A 20,491-nucleotide genomic window follows, 5' to 3' on the forward strand; every position below is an offset into this window, starting at 1 on the left:
GCAGAAACCTCAAGTTACCAGGCCTCTGGTAGAGGACCCGAGCTCAGAGGATGAAAGAGACCACCCGTGGAGGGTGAGAAGGGAATTATGTATGCGTGTGTGTGTCTCATTCTCATCTTTAGCTTACATAGACCTAACATTAGACTTAATTTACTTGTTGCAAAATATTGTTTTTAACTTGCATTGTTTCGAAATTAGCTTCATGTAGCACCGAGGCTTAAATACTATTTCTTAATATAGTATAGTTAATTATTTTTAAGTTTTTCATACGTAAATAATTTTACATAATATAGTAATACATATCAATACAGTAATTGGTATGTATTTCTGTATTGGACAGTGCCTATTAGTCGCTATGTGATGCATTGAGTTGTGGGCAGCCCTCACCAGCTTCACAACACTAACCTGTAACAATGAACGGTGTCAGTGAAAAAAAAAAGAACGACCGCCGTCTTCTTCCCCAAACTGTCTGAAGAGCAAGGGGCGGAGCCCCTCACTTCCGGCCCCCTGGTGAACGCTGGTCAAATTCTGGTTGCTTTTCTTTCTTTTGTTCTTTCTTTCTTTTGATTTAACAGGGTATTTTGGTCAATGTAAGTGTAAAAATAAACAAATGACAATAGTATTGATTTATGTGGTGGCTTATATTCTTAATCAGTTTTTCTGGACTATCAACAAGTGATGATTAAATTCTCCCAGTTTATAGTGTATCGCACACTATCCAGCTGGCAGCCATTTTTGAAGAGGCAAAATGTCTCTTCAAAAATGGATTTGAAGCATAATCTGCTTCAAATCCACTTTTCAAGATTATATGATTGGTTTTTACATTGTTCTGGTAAAAAACCTTTCTCATCAGATCCAAGACTGCTGCAGACACGCTCATGATCGCCACGGCCAACAATCCCCTGCAGTATCCAACACAGGGGGTGGAAGTACGGCCCCTGAAAACAATCATCATCCCAGGTATTACTTTACCTGACATATTTACTCACGTTGTGTAAAAGTCTTGAGTTATTTCTCATTTTTTAAATATTTGGATTCAAGAAGTCTGACTTTCATTTAGTCTTTTAAAGTATTATCAGNGTATCTGGTAGCGGCTCTGGCTTTTAAAATGAAACCTTTGGTTCCTGCAGGTGTCTTAGTATCCTTATTTACAAACACACACTGGATTATTTCCAAATGGATTAATGATACCCAAATGGTAAACATTCTAATTTACTGTTAATAGCTATGTGTCATCTGAAAAAATAAATACAAAAAGTCAACAATATTTCCAGGTCTGTAACCCTAAACCAGCATTAACTTTGCTCCAGATCAGTGGAAATTGAAAGTACAGAGTAAGACTATTCAGCTAAATTGTGTAGCTATCACAGGGTAGGAACAGCATCCAAACAAAGGCAGTTCAATGCTGCAGTATGTACATTTTAGGGAAAAAATTATGTTATATATTTGTTGAAACTGTCACCATATTGTCACAGTATGCTGAGACAAATAATCTGTGAAGAAAAATCAAGCCCGTCTGCCTTCTCGCAATGCTAAATTGAAACAACCAAGCAGAGCCAGGAGGAGGGTCTCAGGACAACATAGTAATAGTTTTAATAAATACATATATTTTTAAATAAAAGTTACATACTGAATCTAAATGGTTACATCTACCTGATTTTATTTTTTAACAAACTCATTTGTGGGCCTGATTGAAATCAACATCCTCAGCAAGCATAATGTAGATGGTACCGATATGCCTAAGGTTATCATCTGTTGGCAGAAATGTAATATAATAATCTGAATTATGCTGTCAATAGTAGCCTAAGCATCTGAAAATAATCATTTTTTTATTTTACCTCAGAATTTGTCATTTAATGAGGGTGGTATCCTCTCTCATTCTGCTATGTCTCTATGTGGCCATCATGAACTACTATTGTGTAGCCCATGATGGAAAAACTCACAAAATCTGATAAATAGGCCAATACACCATCCTAAAGTCTATGTAGGTGTAAATTTATAGTATTACTGATTAACTTTTTTATATCTAACAAACTAGACACGAGTGACACTCTAAAACAACCCCCCACTAACCCCCCAACATATACACCAGTTAAGGATATAGCCCAAGTCTGTAACTTCAAATTACAGCTCATAATCGCCTCCCATAGACAGACAGTGTAGGCATATCATACATTTTCTGACTCCTTAGAGTCTGTTGAGTATTTTAGTCATTAACTCTTGTGTCCCTGATGTCCCTGGATACCGATGGGATGAAAGAAGGGTATCTAGTTTGGTCAAAAGATGTGGAAAAATGTGTAATAATTTTGGTTTAACGACCTCTAATGACCTCTGTGTTGGTCAGAGAAACTCAAAACATGGCTTAAATGAAAGCCAAGAGTGTCCCCTTTAAGATGATACCAAATATTGCATTACAGACCTTTGACAAATGCCCATACCATGACCCTAAACCAGAGTTACAGCAGTCCCAAAATACAGAATTTTTCCAAAGGGTTTGTTTACTTCATGAGATGATAACTATGACTCAGCTACCATTTTGGAAGGGCTATCATACCAAAATATTAACTAGAGACATGTATCTTTTCAAAAAATATTGATAGACTTTGCCACCCTGAAACGGACAAAAATGTCAAATTTTGGCCTCTGGCCCGTGGACTAATCAGCGCAACATGCACCAGCCAGCGATTTGTTGCTTTCTGCTGCCAGAAAGCAACAAATCGCATCCGTGTGGCTTGGCGGATGCAAGCCACACAGTGGGAAAACAAAGACACACGCCTGAATGAACGCCGCAGCTCCCTTATATACACCACGCCCACTTCAAGAACCGGAACTTCTCACCTGGAAACTATTTGTGTGAAATTATGTATATTTCTATACCACTACACTGAGAGTCCTCACCCTGACTCTCATACTGACAGGAGGAACCACAGAGCTCTGTTAAGTTAAAAGCACATCTTCTGAAGTTGGGATATTATGCCCATTATGCGCATAATGTGCACATAATGGGTGTAATGTCCTAACGGGCTCCTTGCACATCAGCTTCCTCGTTCGGGGATAAGCAGCTCGGTCACTTCCGGTCTATTGAAAATGGCATTTTGCACTTGGTGCTTTCAGGACTTGGCCAAGGTAACAATTAATGATGTACATCGATCTGAAGCCCCAGTAAGCTGGAGAAAAGATGTTCGCCTCTTTATACATTCACAGACATGAAGGTGAGTTTTACTTTCTTAAACTTTGTGGCTAACATTAACTTTAGCTAATGCTAGTAGGGAATATTTTCGGACATTTTTCTTATAAAAATGTGCTATTTAAGTATCTAAACATTTTAATCCATTCTAACGGACAACCTTTTTACCTTATTTTGTATTTATTTTCAAGTGTGTTTATTGTCGTTAGTGTCAAACAGAAATCAAGGAATGGGGGAGGTTACTGTTCGGGCTTTTTGCTTCCGAAGCATGAAAAAGCACAACAAGCCCCATAGCTTTAAAAGTAGGGCAGCTCTGGTGTCAGAGTTCTAGTTCAGCTAGAACTCTGACACCACGTTAAAAGTTGTTGCTTTTAGAAAAATATAGTCGTTTTCCTTAAGGTCTCCGTGTTATTTAGTTTTATTACTTTTGCATGCTTCACATGAAGAGCTCAGATAGAATGGTGTTTACAGCAGTGTGTACAGGCGGATCAGTTGCTGACTGGCTCTGGTCTGCTCACTCGTTCCCATACACTCGCTCTTTCAAGCTGAATACAGAAGTGATTCCATGGAAATAACTCAGGGAGGCTCCTTTATTTACCATCCGTCTCACTCCGGTAGTTTTGGGCTGAAGAAACTGATCCAGAGTGAACTTTGCTTTAACTTGCATTTAAAATAGTATTATCTTTCCCAATATATAGAATCAATATAAGACTTGACCAATAAAAAAGGCTTAGAAAAATATGTGACTTTTCGCTTGTATTTGTTTAACAACCCTGGTTGTTTGTTCATTTAAGCGTTGTATTCTTCAGTGAAGCTCTTTCATTTGTTTAATGCCTTTTGCCTAAGTTTCTTAAAAAAAAAAAAAGAACATTTCTCAGTTGCGGACTCCCTGATATTTTAATATATGTACATTATAAATGTTTTTTTATTGAAGTTGATCATGTTGCTTTTCATGTCTCATTTCTTATTCCTCATATAATTGATGGAAAAGTATATATATCATATACTATATATTATATATATAGTATATGATATATATATAGTATATGATATATATATTTTATATATATATATATATATATATATATATAGAGTATGTATTACATATAATGCATGCTATATAGTATGCATGTATAGTCCATGTTCTAATTCTATTGCTTGAAACTGTGGCACATTTATTTATAATAACATCTTATTTTAAATAATGAGTAATGGCACCATTGCAATCCAGAACTAAGGGGGGGGGGGGGGATATTTTCTCTCAGTGTCATGTTGGGTTCAAGTCTTTTGACCCACGTCCACAACAGTGGAGGGCAGACAGGCAAGTTTTTGTGAGGAAGGGGGAGGAGCGGTCCGATAGCCACCCGTGAAATGAGAAACTGTCAGAGAAACTTCATCCGAGAAGGAGATGGACTTGGGTAACCAGTGGGTAAGATCCACAGCATCATGAGGGAACCCATAATGCCAGAAATTTGGGCTACACAGTGGGTAAAATCCACGGTGCCACAAGGAAACACCATAACTGGCAAACACTCAGTTATTTGTCAAGTGCTGGCAGCCCGGTCCTCATGTGCTTCTAGATCAGCGTTTCCCAGCCCTGGTCCTCAAGACACACTGACCTGCATGTTTTAGATGTCCCCCTGCTTCAACACACCCCATTCAGATTATTGCAATTCAGCAAAACCCTGTTAATCAGCCATCAATTGAAATCATGTGTGCTGAAGCAGGGGAACATCTAAAACATGCAGGTCAGTGTGCCTTGAGGACCAGGGCTGGGAAACACTGGTCTAGATGTCCAGGGTGGATTGATCACAGGTGTGCTGCATCAAACAGCCAGCACCCTCCAGGTAGGAGCAGCCTCTTGGCACCATCTGGTGGATGATGAAGGAAGCAGCAGACAACAGACACAAAGACCAAAAAACCCCACTTCCCCAACAGTCATAGGTGTAGTAACTAAAGTTTCTTTTATTATTAAAACATTATAATAATAATAATAATATCACTACAAAAAGTATTCCATTTTTTTGTTTGTTTAAAAACAGAAATTAGAGTATTAAGGAAAGAATAAACACACACACACACACACACACATATATATATGTGTGCATATTTTATAGTTTCCCATATACCTCAGCTAAGTTGGACCACAGACCTATGGTTACTACATCTCCTAAGGGAGATGTAGTAACGAGGAAGGAGTCGACATCAAGGTGGGTGAGAATGTCAAGGTGTAAAGTCCTGGTTGTTAAACACTTAAAGATGATGTCTTATCTTTTCTCAGTGCACTGTCCAATTTTGACATAGAATGGTCCGAAACACTGTGTCTCAGGGGAGTAGAAAACATGCTTAAAGAGACGGAGATGGGCTGCTGGTAAGTCAGCCATTTGGGGATTAGTAGGAGTGGCCTTCCACCGTCTACAGTGTGGGCATTTGGACTGATGATGTCAAACTGCTTCTCAGCTTCGGAGTATCCAAAAGCTTCAGCGAATGTTGGCAAACAGCCGTTCAGAACCGGGATGGCAGAAACGTTGGTCATAATCCTGTATCAGCAGTCTGGTGAATGGGTGGTGCGGATATAGAACAATTGGATGTACTGCTCCAAACTCTAGATCACTTGTGTGCCTCAGTCTGCCACCTATCCTGATTTCTTCTGCTTCTTACAACTGTGGTGCTGAAGCACACGGTTTACTGTTGGTGGCAACCGGCTTACTGAGCATAAGATGTTTGATCTCATCAGGGAAGCTATCAGTTTGTAGCTTACTGACAATTTCTCTCCACTTTGTGATAGTCTTTGGCAGTCAAATTTAAATCCTTCACAACTGCAGCTTGTAGGCTCCGCACAGCGGAATCAAACAGTTCCTGCCAGCCTATGTAGGTCTCAGATTCTGAGTGGGGAATGTGGTAGTCGAAGTTGTACCACGAAAGGATGATTTTCATAGTTCTGAGGGTTCCTCGGTAAGAAAGAGGAGCCTTGGCTCCATCTGTTCGTCTCAGACAATGCCTCTAAGGTCTTACCCCGAGTGATGTTGTCAACTGCATTGTTGGCTGAATCTACATACCGCCAAGACTGTGGATCTGTTAGGTCTTGAACCTGAGCCACATGGGTGCCCACAAATACGATATAGCGACATGAGTCTGAAAGTAACCATTTTAACACTGTGTCCATGTCCCAAGCAGCATAAAAAATAGCTCCGCAGATTTCAACAGTGATCAAAAACAAAAAATATTTACGCTTAAAGCAGTCAACCAAAAGTAGACTTCCCCCATCACCCTCTCACTAAAGTCACCAGATGAGCAACAGGTAATCTTACAATCACTACCAACACCACGTGATCCAGAGCTACACCTATTCACCACAGATGCTATATTTTGCAGTGTCAGTTGAGTTTTTCAGTGGGGTTTATTTACAGCAGATCAGAGAGGAAGTAGATACAGAGAAGAGGGGGGAAACCATGCAGCAATGGTCCCAGAATCAGGAACCAAACTTTTCAAGATTATATGATTGGTTTTTACATTGTTCTGGTAAAAAACATTTCTCATCAGATCCAAGACTGCTGCAGACACGCTCATGATTGCCAAGGCCAACAATCCCCTGCAGTATCCAACACAGGGGGTGGAAGTACGGCCCCTGAAAACAATCATCATCCCAGGTATTACTTTACCTGACATCTTTACTCATGTTGTGTAAAAGTCTTGAATCATTTCTCATTTTTTAGATATTTGGATTCAAGAAGTCTGACTTTCATTTAGGCTTTTAAAGTATTATCAGTCCAGTTTCCAGATTTCAAAAGGGAGCTGCAAAACTCTAAACCAGTGTGACAGGTAATCTGCAACAAGAGATTACCACATAAGAGCCAATATCGCAAGTCATGCATTATGCAGAGACAGAGGCGAATGATCTCTGTGGTCTCAGTTAGAGCTGCACCGATTGTTTCCTGTCGATTGCCAATTACAGATCTGTTAAAAATCCTGACCTGCCGATTTTGTCTGACACCAATTTTTTTTTGTCTTAAATGTTGCTAAATATAGCAAGAAAGTTGATGAGTTGCCAACAATGTGGTGACTATTGTTAATTGTAAACATATAGACCTGATCTGGTGGGCCGGTCAGTTAGTCAAAGGCTCACACAGCAGGGCAGAAGACAGTCATTGAATTAAATACCTTTGCAGAGGTAGATAAAATCAGTGGATAAGATCGGCTCCACATGTAAAAATCAGCCAATCACAGATTTCCCAAAATCAGGGAAATCAACTGGCTGATAAATCGGTGCACCTCTAGTCTCAGTGTATAGAGATGGTTACTAAAAGCAGAACCTGTCTATCCATCCATCTGGGTGTTCATGTATTGTTCTGTTCATTCGTCCTTTGCTAGTCCATCCATTTTACCACTAGTCTGTGTGTGTGTAATGTCAGCAGATAAGTTTCCTGAAATACAGGTAAGTAATGATGAGACAAGACAACGGGATGGTGCATCTTTAAATCTTCTCGCTCATATTTCAAGAAATATTATGATGATGACACATTGATGGTATATTAATAAAAATTCCCTGAGCTGCTAGGAGAAAACTGGAGCAGTGCTAGATGATGAACTCAGGAGTATTGCATCTATCAAGATTTACAACCAAAGCAAACAAAGTAGGAGGACTAAGCTGTGTAAGACCTCTATAAATCCTGGTTGATTATTGAAAAAAAAAAAGTCTGAATCAATAGTATGAAGGTATGAAGAAATAATTGTTGTTTTTTTCCCGAAAACCTCAGTCTAAAGATTATTGTAACTTTTCAATATTGATGGGCAGATGAAGCCTCTGGTGTCTGGCACATTTCCCAAACTGTCGACTGTGTGTTGAAACTGTGTTACACTTACAGTGACATCTGCTGGATTTAAGCAGTCATTGCAGGTAAATTCAATAAAGACTGGAAACGGACAGAACGATGTTCAATCACATGTTTTTATTTAGAATCAGCTGCTGTAACAGCTTTGGGTCAAACTATTTCATTGTAATTAGGGTGATTTGCAAGAACATGAGAATACAAATAAAAACAATTAACAATCATGACAAACCTGAACCGGGAGCAGATGGGTGAGCTGAACGGCCAATTCAATCGCCTGCTTTCTGGCCGATCACTGATTAACACCAGGGTTTATCACGGGAGTGTTAACCGATTCCTCCCCTTCATGCCGGACGTTGATGCCTCAGCATTGTGGAAGAGCTCCGGTTACAAAAAGACAAAACCTGGGAGCAAATCCTACATTTTTCACCTACAATATACATCAAAGTTAATCCATGTAAACTAACTCAAATATCCCATGGAAAGAAATTTGAATAATCCAAAAGAAAAATGATCAAAATTATACTCCATAATAAGATCAAAATAATCCCACACAGGAGAAACCTTCCTCATCCTTAGTTGATTCATGTTGGTATTCAAATATGATCCAAAAACAAACACAGAGCAAAGAACACAAAGCATCTCCACACAACCAAACCCACAATTACGTGGACACAGTTTCTCCCTCATGAATACAATTTTGCATAGTTTGAGTGAAGTAATCTTTACAACAGACCAAGAAATTTCCCAAAGCAGCATGTGTCGCTCTTTATAAAAACTGCAAACTCCTGCAAGTCAGCTTAAAACAACTAACGGTCCTTATTGTTTCAGGCTTGGCCTTACACGACCTTTCCAGAGACCATTACACAGTGAGTATCCTCCTGTTTTATTTTATGCCATCCAGATTTGTGGATTTCTGTCACTTTTTCCATTTTGTTTTCCATCCTGCTGCAGATAAACATCACTGCCACACTAGGAACACTAAACGTAGCAGCAGAAGTGGAGGAAGTGGAAATAAAAGGTGATGGAGGGATGCATATGAGTCTGTCTAGCAGTTTGCTGCTGAACTTGAACCGACAGCTGCAGTTTGTCACCTACACAAACACAAAATATCATCCCAACACTGCAGACACAGGTAAGACCTCTTCACATTTAGAAGGGGGGATTCTCCATTTTTATATTTATTTAAAATCCTCTTTCAGTTTGCAGACAATGTAGCTATCCTAAGATAGTTTGATCCTTGATATTCGCTGGTGTATAAATAACCATCACCATGTTTTCTTTTTTCCTCATTCTTATGTTTTAGTCAGAATAGATCTGAGCTAGTTTTAAAATGAAAATCAGACTAACATTATTCTTCTATAATAGTTTCAAATCAAATTAAAATTATGAACTATGTTTACCAGACAACTGCTGTACTCTTTCTGACATCAAAAGTGGTTGAATATTCAGACTGAAATATTCCAGACACAATTTTATGGCTACAAAAATGATGTTGCTCTGCTTGCTCTGTTTCTGCGCTGCATTTTTGGAGCCTCTCTTTGCACATCCTCTGAATCTACAATTTGTGGATCTGGTCAACTGGTCTCTCAATGCAGGTGATCAAATTTTCTCAAGGAGAAAACTGGGCACAGGAGAGCCAACTTGTCCTGCAGGCACATACTTCCTGGATTTATTTGGATTCATGATAACAGGATTTCTGCTGTTTGGAGTTGGCGGATATGTGGCTTATGAACAAATTTGTGATGGGTTGGGCCGACTAGTGGACACTCAGACTGGCTTGCTGTGGGACAGAAGCACAAGTTGGACGTGATTCTTACTGAAATTCGTAGGCCAGCTGTAGCTCAGTAGCAGGATGGAATTGATCTTGGAGAAGTTGTTAGTTTCAGTCCGGCAGAATGGTCACACTAATTTGGATGATTGGAATCAATAGAGAAGTAAAATCTACCCAAACTAAACTTCCTGTTATATGATGTGTGTTGGGAGGGTGGCGGGGTTCTCGGGAAATTCTTAGAGACTTCCTGTTATACTCCCTGTTATACTCCTCCATCCACTCAAACACCCACCTCAGCGCATAGCGTTCATTGTTGTTTTGTTTTTTCCATTCATACTGCTTCCAGCGCTCCCCCTGATATGGCACTTAAAGGGGTCATTACTTTCCGAAATAGATCTGTCTGTAAATCAAATCAAATTTTATTTGTACAGTACATTTCAGCAACAACGCATTTCAAACTGCTTTACATCATTAAACACAAAAACACAGAGTAATGCAATATTGAATAAACAATCAAAAATATTAAATATTCCACCAAGTCGAAGTTCTGCTCTTCAAATCGGCAGAAAAAAAAANTAATAATAATACTTCAGATTTCAAATGAGGATGCAACATAAATTTCTTTCCACAGAGAAAGTTGTCCAGGCAAAAACTATATGATAGAATGATATTTGTCACGTTGAGCAGCCATGTTTATAGTTTCCTGTTTTTTCAGGAAGATAGCATTCAGGAAGCTGAGAAAACAGTTTCTTCAGGAAACAGACCATCTCCATATTTAAATACACAAATCTCAGCATTTAACAGAATATAAGAGTGAACATAAACGATTAGACAATTTATTTTCTTAAAACTGTTGGTTTTTTTTAGCTTTTCAAACAATTATTTCAAAATGTATATAATATATTACCTCAGAGCTTTTCTCTTGCTTATTCAGTTTCTGATTAAGACTAATTATGCAAATAAAAAATTATAAGACATTTTTATTTAGAAGATGGTTAGAAAATCCAAGTAAATCCAAGTTATAAGTTGAAATAATACATATTTATCAACTGAACATTTTAAATGCTATGAAAGCGACAAAACACACAATAACTGAATTGTGAACAAATATGACCAAATCATGAGTTTAAATGAGACATACAAATAAAAACCTCTCTCTTATTTCCACCCATAGGAGGAAAGTTCTTAGAAATCAAACTGCTGATTCTATAATGACACATAAGTATATAAAATACTCATATCAGGCTGCATAACTATGCAGCCATAACACTGTTCACTGTCACAGTAAACACATAGTGACTGTTTACTGTCACTATGCAGTAAACACTGCATAGTGTTTACTGCAGTTCAAAAAGTGTTTCCTTGGTTCAAAAAGTGTTTCACTGAAATTCCTTTCCACATGGTGCTTGTATGTGTAATGACTGAAGACATTTGGCAGAAGCATTCATACACAGAACATCTCCATAATGAAGCAGATGTAGAAAGGTTCCCGAAACCAGTTTTCTTCTAGATTTCAGAGGAAAACATCCATTACAGTTATAAAACCCAATCGTCACTGAGTTTTTGCTTTTTACCTCTGAGACAATAAAGGCTGATTACACACATTTTCTCTGTTCATACTATACAGATTACATTTCCTGTTTCTGTGAGAGTTAATCACAATAGTGCCCAAGCTTTTGTAGTTTACCGTTTCCTTAATGTTTTGAATTCCACTGAGGTTTTTTGAGTGGCACACAGTGTCTCGTAGGGTGTGCACTTGACAATTAAGGAAATAAAAGGTCACTTGTCTGCACCTTGTGTTACAGGATTCAATATGCGGTCCCTGAGAAAGACAGTGCTGCTCGCCGTCCTGGTGTCTGTAGTGCTGGTGCTGGCTCTCCTCCACTCATGGCCCACGCGGGCCTACAACACGGTGGACGTGTGGCAGCGGCTCGGGCCGACAGTGGAGAGGCACCTGGAGGAGAGGCTCCCAGAACCAGACCACCAGTTAAGCAGCGTCCCCTTTCATATCAGGAAAAGTGTATCAGGGTAAGGCTTGTGTTCCTCGTACCATGAATTCATTTTACCTCGTGTGAATTAAAATCTACTTGCATGTGAATTTGGTTGCCCTCTCAGCTTGCTGGCACGTAATGGGTGCATTTGTGAGGGTGAGAGTCCAGGAGTAAACCTGCCCTTCGCCCAGCTGCTGTTCCCGCGAGTGTCAGCTCACTCTCTGCACACGGCCTTTGACGCCTCGGAGCTGGAGGAAATGAAGATGAGACGAGCCAAGGAGTACAGAGGTTTCCAACAGAGGTAAATAAGGAAGTTACAGTCAAGTCAAAACTCATTAGGGCACTTATTATTATTTTTGTTTCTTCATCCACAGACACAGAAAAACACACAGAAATATCTTGTAAAAAAAAAAAAAAAGAAATACTGGTCATATTTACCAAAATCAAGTGATCAACTAAATTCTGTGCAAAAACAGAACATCACACTAATAAAATAATTCTGCCTATCTGCTAAAAAGAGCAAGGCAACTATTTGCATGATATATTTATGTTTATGAAGAAAAACTGCTCTGAAAGAACTTACTTACTTTGTTACATAAAAAAGAATATCCAAATAAAGTAAACTTACTTTTGTCAAGTAGATTAAGTAAAATTAGCTTTGTATAAATTATTCAACTTTTTTAATGTTGTAATAAAAATTTGTAATTACAGCGTAATTAAGCTGTAATTACACTCTACTGCTCTGAAAATAGACTCATTCACGTTTAACTGACTGCACAGGTGAAACTTCAGAGTCCATGTTTTCACCTTAAAGGCCTTAAAACTAATTTTTGTGTGGGATACCTTGCTGGGCAATCCCTACTGTCACATATAAACCAATGTCCTACAAAAAAATCAACTATTGGAACATATAAAAACAAATTAAGTTATGTTGTGCAATTTATGTATTTCAAATCTAAAATAACTTTTATAACTTAAATTTAGTTTCACTGTTCATGAACTAAATAGTCGCCTTATTGACTTATGCCAGCTCAAAATTGCCGCTGCACCGTTGCTGGGAATTCTGATGGCTTATGGGTAATATTCTGTGTTTTTAGATATCAAATGAAAAGATAACAAGACTGTTTTTCTGTTGGGTGGATGAACTTAAAAATATAGGAGCTTAGTACTTAAACAAATTATTAAAAAAAAATTACAGTATCTTGTATTTTGAACAAATATTTTTGACTAGATATATTTGCGTGAAGACATCAACTTGCAGTTTTATTGCTGATTTCATAGATTCAGCTTCACCGCAGAATAATTTTTCACACTGAGTGACAGAAATATTTTTTCCTCCATTAAAGTAACTCAGACTCCTTAACTGTAAAAATTTTTGAAAATTTGAGGATTTTTTTTTTTTTTTTTTTTTTTTTTTTGTAAATTACTCCTGGAAAGAGGCTCCAGGTATTTAAGAAACATTGGTTTTTTGGGACCCCACATCAGTAAAATACTGTCCGTTGAGACCTATAAGTACACAAATAGGAAGGAAACAGATGTTTACAGATGTTTTGTATTTTATTCTGATTTTATGCGAGAGACCAACTCAAAGTGGTGTCTGATGGTGAAGGGGAAACAAACATGGTGTTCAACATTTATTTGCAAGTAAAACTATGAAAAGGAGGCATTCAAACTCTAAGCATCTGACTGGAGTGGATTGGTTTAAATCATATGTGTCAAACTCAAGGCCCGTGGGCCAAATCTAGACCGCCATAACGTTTTATGAGGCCCTCTCTGCCCCTAGGGAGTCACATAAATAGAACCTTAAAGATAAGAACTTTTGTGCTTAAATTATATGTTTTACATAAATTATATGCAATTTTTATCTGTACACTACACTGTAAAACATTTGAAGGTGGTTTAACTTGAAAACAAAAGTCCGACGGCTGGCTTGGAAATGCAATTTAGGTCAACAAGAAAATTGTTTAATTTAATTTCAGTTGAACAATTAAAGTTCTTTAAGTTTATTTATCAGCAAGAAACAAGATGTCTAAACATTATTTTGAAGTTCATTAATCTTGAATTGTGAGTTTTAACTTAATGCTGCAATTTAAACCGAATAATTATTTCACAATATACAAGACAAACCTTCTCTCACCTAGTCAAACAGCACACATTCCTCTAATATTTTCACTCATAATATCAGGCTAAAATAACTACTTATATCACTTTAGAACAATTTAAGTGCTTGTTTCAAATTGTTTGAAAAAATGTCTAATCTGATAATGGATTTTATTGAACTTCACAATGAATTCTGCTCACAAACATTTAGTGTGAACAGGACATTTAAACATTTAAATTACCATTTGTTTGAAAAATACACAAGAGTCAGATCGATGTAACACACTTCCATCTCACTCACGGTGCAACACAGAATATTAAAACAAGCCACCAAGCATTCTGGGAAATAGTTCCTGCTCCTGTCTTTTTCTTTTTTTCAGTTTTTTTTAGGTGCTAAAATAAAAACTATGATTTATTCATCTCTTGGAGGCTTGACAAAATTAATAACAAAGTTAACACAACTTACTACATTAAGTTTATCTTTCACAAAATCACACATTCAAGTTCAAAATCTAACACTCAACAGTGTTAGATCTACTCTTTAAGTAATTTGTTACACTGTTTTACAGTGTACCAAATTACATCAATATAAAAAAAATGTTCCATATTAATTTTAATAAATACTCATTGAATGTAGAGACAGCTATTTAATACTTTAACAGTTTGTTAGTGAGTTTTACTAATGCATTCTGCTACAAATGGCCCCTTGTGGACATCCGTGATTCAGCAAATTATTGTCTCTGGTGCGATGGATGGACTTTTCCCTCCATGTCACCACTATGCTTCACTTTGTGTTGGTCTTTTAATGCCGCCCCAGTTACCGGTAATTGCATTGCAGATTGTGGCTGCAGCTTGAGTACTTTCATATTTCATTAAGTATGTAGAATGCATCTGATAGGAAACTCTGCAGACATAAAATATCAGCAGCATCTAGTCAATAATGAGTTACATAATTAACACGGCCTGTTCAAATCAGACAAAAGGGTTGCTGACATGAACTGTTTTCTCACCTGGAATGAAAGCAGGAAACACAAAGCCGTGTTGAAGTGACAGTGACACTGCATGCCTCCATTTATAAAAGTGTAATTATTCTTCCATGTTTATATATTTTATATAAAGCTGTCTTTAGTTGTTCATTGTTTATAGGTGCTACTTTCTGCAGCTTCAGGCAGGTTTTTTAAAAGGTTTTTGTGGCACTAGTGGTGTTTATTTGCAGCAGCTCAGACAGGAAATAGATAAAGATGGAAAGTGTCCCACAGTCAGGACTTGAACGCTGGGACAGCTGTGTCCAGGACCAAAAGGCTGCCACTCTACCCCTATACACTGTGCTGCCGGCAGCCATTTTCAAAGAGCAAACCAACCCAACTGGATTTTAAATATAATATAAGAGTTGGTTTCAAGAGTATCTGATTGCTTTTTGCATAGTTCTGATCAAAATCCTTCCTCATCAGATCCAAGACTGCTGCAGACACGCTCATCATCGCCGAGGCCAACAATCCCCTGCAGTATCCAACACAGGGGGTGGAAGTACGGCCAATGAAAACAATCATTATCCCAGGTATTACTTTACCCGACATCTTTACTCATGCTGTGTAAAAGTCTTGAGTCATTTCTCAATGCTTTAAAATATTTGGATTCAAAAAGTCAGACTTTCATTTAGTCTTTTAAAGTAATTTCAATCAGTCCATATTTTAAAAGGGAGCTGCAAAACTCTGCACCAGTGTGACTGGTAATCTGCTACAATTATAATAAGACGTATTCACTGTGTTTTTAGTATTTGTTCATTGCAAGCCATGCAGTTTGCAGAGAAAGGGGTGAGTGATCTCTGTGGTCTCAGTCTATAGAGACAATTACTGCAAAACCTGTCCATCCATCCATCTGGGTGTTCATACATTGTTCTGTCTATTCATCCGTCCCATGGTAATCCATGTATTTCCCCTCCAGTCTGTGGGTGTGTGCTTCTTTATTTTCATCCCAACCATTGTAATATATAATAAATTCAATGTGATGGTTTGTATTTATACGTTTAGAATTAACTATAAAATGATTTTGGAAATACTTTCTGGAAAAGTGTTTGATTTTGACCTTAAATAAATGTAGAAATCCTCTCAAAGAATTAAAGAGCATCTTTGAGAATTATATTGATCATAAATATCTCAAACGAGATAATCTGAATCATTAGGTTTGGGGAAACATTTTATATGCAGTCAGGTTCGGGATTCTGAGAGGATGGAACTAGAAACTCTTACAACAAATTACAGTACCTCACTCAAGCGCTCAGCAGAGCTTCATCAGATGTATACAAGGTAAAAATGAAGATCTGTAACAACTCTTAAACTACTTAACAAAGAACAAATTTTAGCTGCTTTACCTGCAGTTTGCTGAAAATAAACAATTTTGTTGCCATCTATTGATTAAATCTAGAAAGATTGGAATCAGATAAACTTTATTGACCACGATTCTCTCTCTTTTAGCAAAATCCCCCCAAAAAAACTTTTATTGAAAAACTGAACATGTGATCAACTCAAGAATGTTGTATCTATCAAGACTTACAGTGAAAGCAAACCAAGTAGAAGAATTAAGGTGTGTAAGATCTCAAGAAATTCGGGATAGTTATTGAAAAAAGATGTAACTCTTTATTTGACAGGGTGTGCGTAAGACTGACATGACACTGTCATAAACATGACATAACGCCTGTCATGAACATGAATGAGTCTTTATGAATATTTATGACTGTTGTCATAAAGTGTCATTCAGTAAAACATGACACTTTTAATACACTTTTATTGAAAATGTCTTTATGACAACTTGACATTAACCAAGACAAAGGTTTTGTTATGACAACTTGACATTAAAAAAGAATCACCATCTGTCATAAATATGTCATAATAGTTAATTATCAAAATGTAAAATGTCATGCATGTTTGTGTATTATTACATTACAATGTTATTTGTTGTTAGTATTAAATTACAGTTATGAGGTAATTATAATTGTGTGATTAATATTTTCCCTTAAACATTGGAATAGTTACAGATGTCATCAAGTGTCAAAAGCTTTAACAACACAGTCATTAATATTTCCCCCTGCCTGAAATAAAGTGGAACGAGTAGGACCAATAATAAAGATGTCGTGAAGTTTTGTTACACTGTCAATTTAATAAAGTCATTATTAATTCTTCTTACCTCAAGTAAAGTTGAACAAGTAGCAACAGTTATGAAGATGTCATTAAGTGTCACTACAGTATCATTAATATCAACTCTTTATCTCAAGTAAAGTGAAACAAGCAGCAACGGTTATGATGTTAAGTGTTATTACAGCGTCAAATGCTATGCTAAAAGAGTCATTAATATTAACTTAATATTAACTAACTTATTCAGATTGCATCATTTAATGTATAGTTTTAGGCATATGAGTGTATCTTTGCTCTTAATGAGCATTCAAAATGATTTCCAACCAGACACTGTGGCTTGTGGATGTTTGCAAGAAGCTTATTAATATATAAATAGATTTAAGACCAGTTTTTAGTTGTCTAAAACGTAACTTATTAACTCAGCTGGTGGATGTTGATTCCTGCTCCCCCTTCCCCACTTACCTGTCCCCTCACATCCACCTTCACCTGGATAAAATTGTAACACAAGAATGACTTAAATAATTTTCTTGGGGAATATTTCATCTGCTTCTTTCTCTTTGGTTAAATTCATGACAGATGTTATGTCATGTTTATGACAGTGTCATGTCAGTCTTGTGCACACCCCGTCAAATAAAGTGTAACCAAAAAAGACACTTTTAAAAACTACAAGAAGTCTGTATCAATGGGACAAAGGTATGAATAAATAATAGTTGTTGTTTTAATCCATAAAACTCAACGTGAAAGATTATTGTAACTTTCCACCCATTTGTTTCAATATGATTATTACTATCTCATAAAAACAACTTAAATTTCATGTGTTCTTTAAAATATTGTTAAATCCTAATATGTTGCATGTTCTGTGAGAAAGCAGGACAGTGTAAAACCAGATGCCATCATGTCTGTACTGTCTCAGTTGATAACAACGGTGCTGCATGAGGCTTAGATCAGGACTGAGTAACTTATCTGTGTTAGCTAAGGTCAGGTCTCCATCCTGTCTCCCCTTTGTCACATTTGGTGAGAGTTTAAAACCAAATCACAGACACAAACTGGATATGGTGAGGATGTTTGTTCATTAAAGAAGAAAAACAATAATAAGAAAGAACTGAAGGGATCATGACACTTCTTTTTTCTCAAACAGGATTCTTGCATTCAAAAGTTTTTTTCTGCATAGTTTGTGAGTGAAGTAATCTTTACAACTGACTGAGAAATTTCCCAAAGCAGCATGTGTCACTGTTTTGAAAAACTGCAAACTCCTCCAAGTCAGTCTAAAATAACTAACGGTCCTTATTGTTTCAGGCTTGGCCTTACATGACCTTCCCAGAGACCATTACACAGTGAGTATCCTCCTGTTTTATTATCTGCCGTTCAGATTTGTGGATTTCTGTCACTTTTTCTATTTTGTTTTCCATCCTGCTGCAGATAAACATCACTGCCACACTAGGGAGACTAAACGTAGCAGCAGAAGTGGAGGAAGTGAAAATAAAAGGTGATGGAGGGATGCATATGAGTCTGTCTAGCAGTTTGCTGCTGAACTTGAACCGACAGCTGCAGTTTGTCACCTACACAAACACCTTGTTTCATCCTAACACTGCAGACACAGGTAAGACCTCTTCAGATTTAGAACTGGGGGGGATTGATAAAACAATATTATCAAATTAAATACAGTTTTCACCATTTTTATATTTGTATAAAAATCCTCTTTCAGTTTGCACACAACGAAGCTAAGATGGTTTATGATGTTTGATCCTTTATATTTTTTTGAATATTTCATACGGTTCAAATGCATCTCTAAAAGCACAAAGGAAAATGTATCTGTCCATAGTGAGTGGATGTGAACTCTGTAATTAGCACTGCATTTAGAGATGTCGTTATTTTCCAAAATAGATCTGTCTGTAGAGAGGAAACGAATCACATTTTTGTTGTGTCCCTTAGTGGAGTTTAAGACAGAAGGTCATCAAGCTGCCTTCACCATCAAGATCCGTCATGGAGTAACTCCAAAACTTTACGACACTGGACCTAAGGAAGGTACAGAAGCATCATCTTTTATCTGTCACAACCAAACCAGTGGTTTCTGCAGGAAGAGTGTTTACCATAAAATCTGTCTGTCCTCTGCAGAGTACAACGTCAGTGCGCTTGTTACCATTGCGACAAAGACTTTCCTGCGTTATGAAAAGCTTCAAAACCTTATTGACAGCATCAGAAAATACTATCCCACAGTCATGATAGTAATTGCTGATGATAGCGAGAACCCAAAAACCATTTCTGGGCCTTACATCGAGCAGTACATCATGCCTTTTGGGAAGGTAAGCAGGCTGGTCTTTCTCTGCTGTTGCAGCTAATTCTCTCTGAGTCTCTAAAGCTCAAACCTCTTGTGTCGTAGGGTTGGTTTGCTGGACGAAACCTGGCTGTTTCCCAGGTCACGACCAAATATGTGCTTTGGGTGGACGATGACTTCTTCTTCACAGCCAATACCAAGCTGGAGAAGCTTGTAGACGTTTTAGAGAGGACCACTCTGGATCTGGTTGGTGCCCTGGAAGATAAATCGTAGCTCAAAATGAGTCTATAAAGTTTTATCTCAGAGATTTGACTCCATGTTTTCCATTCCTGTCTTTGTAGGTTGGGGGTGCAGTGCGAGAAGCTACAGGGTACACAGCTACTTACCGACAAACTATCTCCATCGAGCCAGGAGAGGAAGACGGAGACTGTTTGCACATGAGAAGAGGATTTCATCATGTAATTGAGGGATTTCCTAACTGCGTTGTGACGGATGGGGTCATTAATTTCTTTTTGGCTCGCACGGATAAAGTCCAGCAGGTCGGCTTTGACCCCCGCCTCGCCAGGGTAGCTCACCTGGGTGAGTACAGTAAAAGCACTGAGATCAAATTTATTATCAAAACAGCAAAAGATGTGTGTTATTAATTTCTGGATCATTTAAACAACAGTTGAAGACACGATGCTGACTAAAAATAGGGTTCACCTAATGTTCTCTCTGTACACATAAGAGAACAAAGAAACAGTGTTCACTGTGATATTTTTAGAAAAGCTTTGAGGCAACAGCTGCAGATGAAACAGTAGTTATTTTAAACTTTGACAATTGAAATTTAACTTTCACATCCTCTCTGCGGGGCATGAGTATCGCACTCCAGGGAGATGTAGGTGTTGACATCTACACTTTTAATGCAGTTTTGCTCATAATCTTAATTTCTGTGGCGCTATGTTTGTGGCACCAATGTGAGTGTGTCGTGAAACTAATGTGAGTTCATATATTTATCTAAAGAAACAATAATTTACAGTGTAGAGCAGGGGTACCCAAACTTTTTCCCTTCTCTGGTGGGGGGCCGGAGGCAGTTTGTAACAGAAAAAGGGTGACGATTTTTAGGCACGAAAGGAATACCTAAATGTAAAAATTTATTGTTTTTCAGAAAGCACAATAAAATAACCCTCTCTGGGTTCTTCACAGAAAAAATCCAGGAAATAAC

At 37.6% G+C, this 20,491-nt stretch overlaps 1 protein-coding gene and 1 long non-coding RNA gene across 3 annotated transcripts in view; both read left to right on the forward strand.

The window, feature by feature from the left end:
* LOC106939363 (beta-1,4 N-acetylgalactosaminyltransferase 1-like) overlaps window positions 1–20,491 on the forward strand; it is a 52,259-nt gene that overhangs the window by 25,030 nt on the left and 6,738 nt on the right. Inside the window, exons 1-9 of one of the 2 annotated variants that reach the window (XM_015021748.1) lie at window positions 11,164–11,818; window positions 11,906–12,082; window positions 15,333–15,439; window positions 18,309–18,346; window positions 18,432–18,612; window positions 18,945–19,037; window positions 19,128–19,315; window positions 19,393–19,533; window positions 19,629–19,866. In XM_015021748.1, the coding sequence (XP_014877234.1) occupies window positions 11,604–11,818; window positions 11,906–12,082; window positions 15,333–15,439; window positions 18,309–18,346; window positions 18,432–18,612; window positions 18,945–19,037; window positions 19,128–19,315; window positions 19,393–19,533; window positions 19,629–19,866 (1,378 nt within the window). In that variant the 5' untranslated portion in view covers window positions 11,164–11,603. Of the gene's footprint in view, window positions 1–6,730; window positions 6,838–8,847; window positions 8,886–8,970; window positions 9,152–11,163; window positions 11,819–11,905; window positions 12,083–15,332; window positions 15,440–18,308; window positions 18,347–18,431; window positions 18,613–18,944; window positions 19,038–19,127; window positions 19,316–19,392; window positions 19,534–19,628; window positions 19,867–20,491 lie in introns of those variants that run through there. The other variant, XM_015021749.1, reaches the window with a different exon arrangement.
* On the forward strand, window positions 102–6,340 carry LOC106939364 (uncharacterized). Its single transcript, XR_001422820.1, has 3 exons — window positions 102–372; window positions 4,979–4,987; window positions 6,330–6,340. It is a non-coding gene; the product is annotated as an uncharacterized LOC106939364 (long non-coding RNA).

The sequence above is a fragment of the Poecilia latipinna genome, unplaced genomic scaffold (assembly GCF_001443285.1).
Source record: "Poecilia latipinna isolate Pla-1442-1.1 unplaced genomic scaffold, P_latipinna-1.0 Scaffold2846, whole genome shotgun sequence".
NCBI classification, from domain to species: domain Eukaryota; kingdom Metazoa; phylum Chordata; class Actinopteri; order Cyprinodontiformes; family Poeciliidae; genus Poecilia; species Poecilia latipinna.